The sequence below is a fragment of the Dinoponera quadriceps genome, unplaced genomic scaffold (assembly GCF_001313825.1).
Source record: "Dinoponera quadriceps isolate SergipeBrazil2010 unplaced genomic scaffold, ASM131382v1 scaffold475, whole genome shotgun sequence".
Taxonomy (NCBI): Eukaryota; Metazoa; Arthropoda; class Insecta; order Hymenoptera; family Formicidae; genus Dinoponera; species Dinoponera quadriceps.
The window spans coordinates 40,592-48,407 of NW_014554738.1; the positions used below are offsets into that span (position 1 = coordinate 40,592).

Sequence of the window (7,816 nt, forward strand, 5' to 3'; positions counted from 1 at the left end):
AAGCCGCCATGTTGTTTCTTCGCATATGCCAGTAGTGGTTTGTTCTTTTTAGCTGCATTGCTGAACTGATTCATTAGTCTCGGTCTATAATTGGGAATTAAAATCTTCAGCCTTAAAAAATTGACTGATCACAATTAATTAATCTCTTCTCATTCGACTGTAATTGGTCAATTTCTGAAGGCTTAGAACTTAAATTCTCATGTAGACCCCGCTTAAGATCAGACTATCCTCTCGTGCACAATCTTACTTTAAAACGTAGCAATAAGTAAATTGGCCAACCACGATCGATTATTCTTCTAATAAACGACCGTGGTTGGTTAATTCGAATACTGCTTACTGCTTGCTCTTAAAACAAGATTGTAAATAAGAGATACGAATACCAGCCCATAAATACTGGCCTATAAACTCAGCCAATTGAAAATCATCATTTCTACGCCGCAATTCTTATTAGTTGCTTTTCAGTAAGAAACACAAATAGACATAAGTCTGGTTATATCATTTATGGCTTCTGCTCATAGGACGCGGCAACGCTTGCGGAAGTTTGTGCGGTAGCCAATCAACATGCCGTTTTTTGATAAGAACTAGAAGTTTATTGGCTACCGCGCGGACTTCCACCGCGCGGCAAGAGTTTGCGCGTCCTGTGGGCAAAAGCCTTTATTTTTATTTCGCATCTAGTAAAGAAAAGGATAATAGATGATATAACTAGACTTGTGTCTCTTGTTGGAATTCAACCATTATAGGAATTCTAATATAATACGGATTACAAAACGTATCGTACCAATTTAATACAACATTGTTTACACATGTCACTAAACGTTATCGCAACTTTTAACAGCGCCGGAAACACCTTTCGTTAAGAAATGACACTACATTTTCTTGCTTAGAGCAAAAGACTAAATTAAAGATTTATTATCCTTACATAGTGTAAATTAGGACTAATAATAATACGTCGCGTGGAAATTGACTTTTCCGAGCTTACGGGCTCTGGTCGTTTCAATCGCACTTTATCTTCTCATGTACTATTCAATTCAGCAAATCACATTGCAGTGCTGAAAATGGACGACGCGACTTTCTCTGTCTTGTCACGTACTCGTACTCGAGGTGTCGGGTCGACACACCAAAGATTACACGACATTCAATGAAAAGTATGTCACGTGGAGCACAAAATTCAATTGATATATCTTTCGTATACAACACTCGATTCGTGGAAATGCGTAATCATAAGACGAGCTTGCGACGCTTTGCGATAAAAACCTTTATATCTGCCCCGACATCCTTCAAAACGATGATTCATTCTGCGTCGCGTTGTATTCCACATCAAATTGCAACTATTTGCGAGAATAAAATATTTTTAACGGTAAATAATTTTCTCGGGTGAAAGTCTCGGAGGGACGTTTGACTTCAAACGCGAAAATTTAAACTAAAAGCAAACAGATCTCCCTTTGCCACCTTATTAAATCCGTACTCATTGCGACACACACTTTCCGCACCTCTTATATCTCTCTTCTTTTTTTCTCTTACCTCTTTAAGCATGTGTTTGCTTTATCCCGAACGCGAAAAAGTGCAGACCTGTTATCGAGCGCAAAAGAGGGCGAATCTATTTATTCTAAGAATAAAGACGGGACACGAGATCCAAGGATTATCTTCGCGTGAATAACAATTACAAACGCGCTCGACACGCCCGTTCCTCGGGGAATATTCCACGAGACGCCTAAAATAATCGCTCCAAACTCCAAATGACATACTTCCGCTCATTGAAACGCATTTACGCACAGGCATTGTGAATTCATTCATGTTCATTCTCGGACAATATAACATCTAAAATCGGGACATAAAACGATTTAGACGTTACGTCGTCTGGCTTGCCGAGCAAGGCGGCGTAACTCAAAGAGAAACGGCTGAAATGCAAGGAAAGATCGGGCCGATCTTTATTGAGAAAGCCGAACGACGAAATCTCAAGGTAATTTCCCCTCCCTCGATATCACCTGTCATGTGCCGTCATCGCTCTCCATTATCACATAATATACGTTTCAAGTATACCATTCTTATCCTTCTCCTCAAGTCCTCCCCGCCCCGTTGGCCTTCCGGTGGCGACGACGACAGTTCAAACATCACGCGGTCATGTGCTCGTCACGCGCGGCGACGGCGAAATCGCCCGGCCGTTTCCAAAACGCCCCGTACGTCCAACGACAGATAACCCGTGATATCACGAAACGCCGGGCGTTTTCTCACCACCGGGGGACACCTGAGGGATTCACGCGAGCCGGGAAATTCGCTCGGAAAACTGGCACGTGTCACGCGCGCTCTTCCGACGCGGTGACGATCTACAGGAACGGTCGCGCGGCGGCGCCAATCGACGCGGTCTACGTCAGAAGATAGAGATGAGACGCACGGCGTGATTCGCGGACGCGCGCTCGGTCGCGCTAGCGGCGGCCAATCGCCGTGCGATTCACTCCTCGGCGCGTCTCTCGGCCCGAGCAAGCTTCCTTCCACTCGCGCCGCGGCGCTCGTCACTCATCACATGACCCGTGCCCACTGTGCCCCGGGTAGGCCATATTTGACAGTGGTCACTAGTTTAGCGAAGCGAGTGAGTGTCAGGATCGCTCGTACGTTCGACGTTCCGCGCGCGAGGATCGGCAACCTGTAAATACCGCTCCACGACCGACGAGCCGACCGAGCCGACGACAGCCAGTTTAGTCACAATGAGCACCGCGTCAAGCCAGGACGATGCTCCGATATACGCGCCGTTCTTCGGCGTTATGGGCGCCGCCTCGGCCATCATATTTTCCGGTGAGTCTCGGATTGTCCGCTATACCGCGCACCTCCCCGCCGCCTCGTGATCTCGCGAGATCTCGCGAGATCCCGAGGCGCGGGCACCGTCATCGTCGTCGTGGCCGACGACGACAACGATACACGGCGCCGATATACACCAGTGTCACACGCCATTTTCTCGAAAGCGCCGTAAAAGACGGATGGGGAAATCAACGCGTGCGAACGACGCGCGACGGATTATCGATCCCCCGCTAGTTGCGGGGCTACATTTTCCTCGGGACTCCCGAGACGCGTCGTTTCGTCGGTCCCCGTCGAAACGGGAGCGAGAAGCTGCGTGGAATTCAGATGCGTTATCTTATCACGCGCCGACTGGAATGTGCCTCGCATACCAGTCGCACCGATTGTATTCCCTCGTCTCGATCATTCACGTCGCTTCCAATTTCCACGTTCCCGTTGCTTCTCGTTTCCGTCAGTCGGTCGCGTCAACGTCATCCTCGTCTCGTCATATGTCTAGTTTCCCCGAACTGTATCTCTCTCTCTCTCTCTTTTCCCCTCTCTCCCTCTCTCTCATTCTCTCAGCGAGGGAACACACTCGCGCCGCAGCATTATTTCGTAACGCAGAAAACGATCTAAAGTGTCGCGCGTCGGTCCCGTCTCTCTGGGAAACATATTCGCGGCCGGACCGGGCGCAGCTATTTCGTAATGTTGACCTCGGAAATACGGTTAGTACGCGGCTTAGAATTTTATGAACTGCAGAAAAGCATAAGCGATAAGGAGACGGGCGGGCGGTCGGACAGGCGGAACGTGCGTGCACGCGTGAATGCGTGCGCCTCGTGAGTGTCACGAGTCACACCGCCCCGTACGGCACGCTGACGAGGCGGCCCGTTTCTCCTCCACTCGTCCGAACCGTCGGTTCTTCTTAATCATTCATCGAAACGACGAAGATCGCGATTTATGTTAATAATGCAAATTATGAAGCGTTCCGAGCGGGTTTTCGTGTTGAACCGTCTCGATTGACTGACGCCGGCAAGATCGGCTCTTTCGCATCTCTCTCTCTCTCTATATATATATATATATATCTATCTTCCTCGTCTCCTCGAAACGGAAGAGCTCGTCTCGGTCGCGATCGATCCCTAATTAATTGATTTTCGTGGTGATAAAACGCGGCGATTCCGGGGCTGCCGCGGGCGTCGCTTGCCATCGGCAAGATCAATACACGACGAATACCACTTTTCCCGTGCTGCTTCCTTGTGCCGCCGGGCTTCTTTGCTGGAACACGCGCGCCATGCGAGGTCGCGTTCGCAAAAATCGCTCCCCGGCTACCCTCCGTGGGTCCGTATCGATCCGAGGCATCGATCGAACTCGATTTCTTTAGGCTCGAGGCTGTCGCGCGAACTTCGATGCGTGCGCTATTTGTCTCTCTCTAGTCGCCCAACTCCTCACGGTTTCTTCGATGACGAAAACGTACGAATTGATTTTGGCCCACTCGAGAGATAGTTTCTCATGCCTACTTTGCACGTGATTGGCGAAGATCGCCAAGGAAATAGTAATATCGCGACAATTGCGATTCATGACGCCGAATAAGAGAGAAATAGAGAAAGAGAGATAAATAGATAAAAAAAGAGAGAGAGAGAGAGAGGCGGGACGAGAGAGATAAAAAGTGAAGAAGAGCGAAGTGCCAGCGTCATGGAGACGAGAAAATCATTTCGACGAGAATTTCGTTCAACTCGCGTTTTTTCCGCCGAAACGTTTTAGTCATGTTTTCACGATACGACTTCTCTTCTGGATTTCGCTCGAGCCGAACGTTCAGCCGTTGAATCGGTTGGTGGAACCGCTCGCTCGCTCGCTCGCTACGCCGCGAAATGCCTATTCACCGCGATATTGTTGCAATTTTACGCGACATCGTGATCGGCCGGACGCCAGTCCGCACGACGACGACGACGGAAACGATGTCTGCATACGAGAGAAACGTATTTTCGAAAACGAGACAGTGGAAAAAACACGCGACGATTATCACCGTTGCCACGCCCCTCTACTCACGGGATGGGACTTGAACGATTGTCATGTGACTGCCAACGTGAGAATCATGTGACTGCGATCTCCAGCTTGGATTGGGTAGTAGATACCTGCCGTCCGCTTCATTGTCAGACTTCACAATTATTATACGCACAGATGCTTAACGCAGATCGCAGTTTTTCAATCGTCCGATCGAGAATACGAAGGACGCGGATTCACGCTCGGAAAAAAAAATAACGAACTCAAGATGGGAATTATTTTCGTCCGCTTCTTCGGCAAAACTGTCCGTCTCACGATGGGCTCGATCGATAATCTCTTGTGCATGCCTGCGGCCGAAACCGCCGAGAGGGATGTACAGTGTGTCCAGAGAGTATGCACCTACCTACCAGCGGCATGTTTCGAGGCCGGAAATGTCTCTATTGTCTGTCTTCCGGTCTTCTTCTCTCCATCCGTTTGCCGTAGAGAGAGAACAGAATTCGGTCGTACAATTGAACCTAACGCGATGCTGCACCATCTTGTTGACACATGCTGTGTGTTGCTGCGGGTAAACATGAAGGTTTCCACCACCGACGAGATGTAGTAATAAAAACCCTTGGCCCTCGAGTAAATTTTCACATGGACGAAGGGATCCTGAGAGTCCCGCAGGTAATCGAAAAAAAAAAGATACAACGTTATCGATCATGAGTCGTTCGATACAAATGCCTGGACATTCGGTGCGTGTAATGAAGTATTTATTTTATCATTTACAACAATGTTTTATCGTTATATACACGATGAAGTGTATCCGATATTCTTGTGAAACTGCATCTACGCTGATTTGACGCAAATCTACCGATAAATTTGCCGTTAATAGGTTATTAAAGAATTTTCTATTAAGCTAAGTCCCGTAAGGTTACTGGTCTTTACCTCGTCGGTGCCGCAAGTAACGTTGAGAGTGAGATGATTGAAAGAAAGTTTGTGTAAGTATCGTCGCGTCGATTAGATAGACATAATCGAGAGGATAGTTCGTGAACGATTCCGATAACGCCGAATATCCGGGTTTTTTTCTCATTTCTAATGTTGATTTTACATGACGGATTTCAATTTGATTTCACAGCTCTGGGAGCGGCATATGGCACAGCGAAAGCCGGCACAGGAATCGCAGCGATGTCCGTCATGAGGCCAGAGTTGATCATGAAGTCCATCATTCCTGTCGTCATGGCAGGTATCATTGCCATTTATGGCCTCGTGGTGGCCGTCCTCATTGCGGGTTCTCTCGAAAAGGGCAAATACACTCTGTTTATGTACGTATCTCTCGAATTAACACTTGTCTTACTTACCGCCGTAGCGCTTGCATGGATTGCCATGTGAACGTGAGCGACACTTCGCCGATCATTTCGATCATTATTTTGCCAATCTCGAATTTCGATTTTACTGCACACATTGCGTCATATATGCCTTACTATTCTCTGGACCGAAAGTTTCACAATTTTCAGCTCCTACACATATAAAAGCATAATGTCGAAAATACGTAACTTCAGTTATAATGCTAAGGTATGCATATGATGCAATGTGTACAATCCCGGCGTCACGTATGTTCGGCACCATTCCTTAGAATGAAAATAATACGATTTTCAGCCTTTTATAAGTATACACAAGGTTAAAATCATTATAACTGAAGCCTGTCGTTACATTGTTTATGTGATTCTCAATTTAATGGGTTATATATAACGCTGAAAACCGTGAAATTCCCCGTATAGAAATCCCAACTGTGCACATTCACAGTAAGAACAGCGTAATTCATGCACGCTTGTCCACCGAATCGTTTCGTTAATTTACGAAGAGGAAACCGTGGCTTGTATCAGGAAAAACGCGTGTCTCTCTCCTTTGTTTGTCCTATCAATTAGTTCGTTATGAGAAACACTCGAGAAATATTAACAGAACTGTACTTTCGTCCATTAGGGGTTTCGCCCATTTGGGCGCTGGTCTGGCCGTGGGCTTCTCCGGTTTAGCGGCCGGCTTCGCCATCGGCATTGTCGGTGACGCCGGTGTGAGAGGCACCGCGCAGCAACCTCGTCTCTTCGTCGGCATGATCTTGATACTGATCTTCGCCGAAGTGTTGGGTCTCTATGGTCTGATCGTTGCCATCTACTTGTACACCAAGTAAACGGTCAGTAGCGGCACCTCTACCTGCCCATGGCTCCATGCAAGACATGTCACCTGCAACCAACAGCGCTCCCCGACTCTATTATAATGCTACAGCCAACTTGTTTTTTGACATTTTACTTAAAAAGTCACGTTACTCCATGATGCATACATACACATCTTACCTTATCCACTTATCTACCTACCGAAAAGAAAGAAAAAAAAAAAGAGATACGAAAAGACATCTTCATTGGCTCATCTTCGCGCATCCTTCTATAATATCATATTCGAAGTCGATTTATCTTTAGCGTCCAAGCATTTAACCACCGCTCATCTCACGAGTCGTATAAATCGTGTATATTGGAAGGTGCGCTGCGTGCGCGATCGGCGAGAAATGCCCGCCTGCTTGACTAAATTTACTTGGCAAAATTGAGGCATGTCGGCGGAGCGTCTCGACGTCGCGGTGTTACAAGGAGCAAATATAGCCAAAAATAAGGAGAAGGGAAAAAGGACAGCAAAAGCGGACAACAACATGGGCGATGCAGGGGAATGCAATGGATACGTATATAAAGAGAGAGAGAGAGAGAGAGAAAGAGAGAGAAAGAGAGAGAGAGAGAGAAGATCTCCCATATAATCCCATGCCGAACATTCTCTTTCACTGTATAGTAATCATTTGTAGCGTAGTAACGACATTGAATTAACAGTTGAAGTTAATCGGCTCTACTGAGTGTATAAAGAGAAAAAAACATGTTATTAATAAAAAGAATATTTAGCACAATTATATATATACATATATATGTATGTATGTATGTATGTATGTATATATGTGTGTGTGTGTGTGTGTGTGTGTGTGTGTGTGTGTGTGTGTGTGTGTGTGTGTGTGTGTGTGTGTGTGTGTGTGTGT

The 7,816-nt window shown here is 46.8% G+C and overlaps 1 protein-coding gene across 1 annotated transcript; it reads left to right on the forward strand.

Moving 5' to 3' along the window:
- The first annotated feature begins 2,521 nt into the window (after window positions 1-2,521).
- On the forward strand, window positions 2,522-7,690 carry LOC106741198 (V-type proton ATPase 16 kDa proteolipid subunit). The gene is made up of 3 exons (XM_014612940.1): window positions 2,522-2,790; window positions 5,885-6,071; window positions 6,730-7,690. Exons 1-3 carry the CDS (start codon window positions 2,703-2,705, stop codon window positions 6,932-6,934), a joined length of 480 nt encoding a protein of 159 aa, XP_014468426.1. The 5' UTR covers window positions 2,522-2,702; the 3' UTR covers window positions 6,935-7,690.
- The last annotated feature ends 126 nt before the right edge of the window (window positions 7,691-7,816 follow it).

Excerpts from the sequence above, each read along its gene's own strand:
- LOC106741198 (XM_014612940.1), top strand. The coding sequence starts at position 2,703 with ATGAGCACCGCGTCAAGCCAGGACGATGCTCCGATATACGCGCCGTTC. Across the intron at positions 2,791-5,884 it reads CTCGGCCATCATATTTTCCG|CTCTGGGAGCGGCATATGGC; the intron begins GTGAGTCTCGGA and ends TTGATTTCACAG. Across the intron at positions 6,072-6,729 it reads GGCAAATACACTCTGTTTAT|GGGTTTCGCCCATTTGGGCG; the intron begins GTACGTATCTCT and ends TTCGTCCATTAG.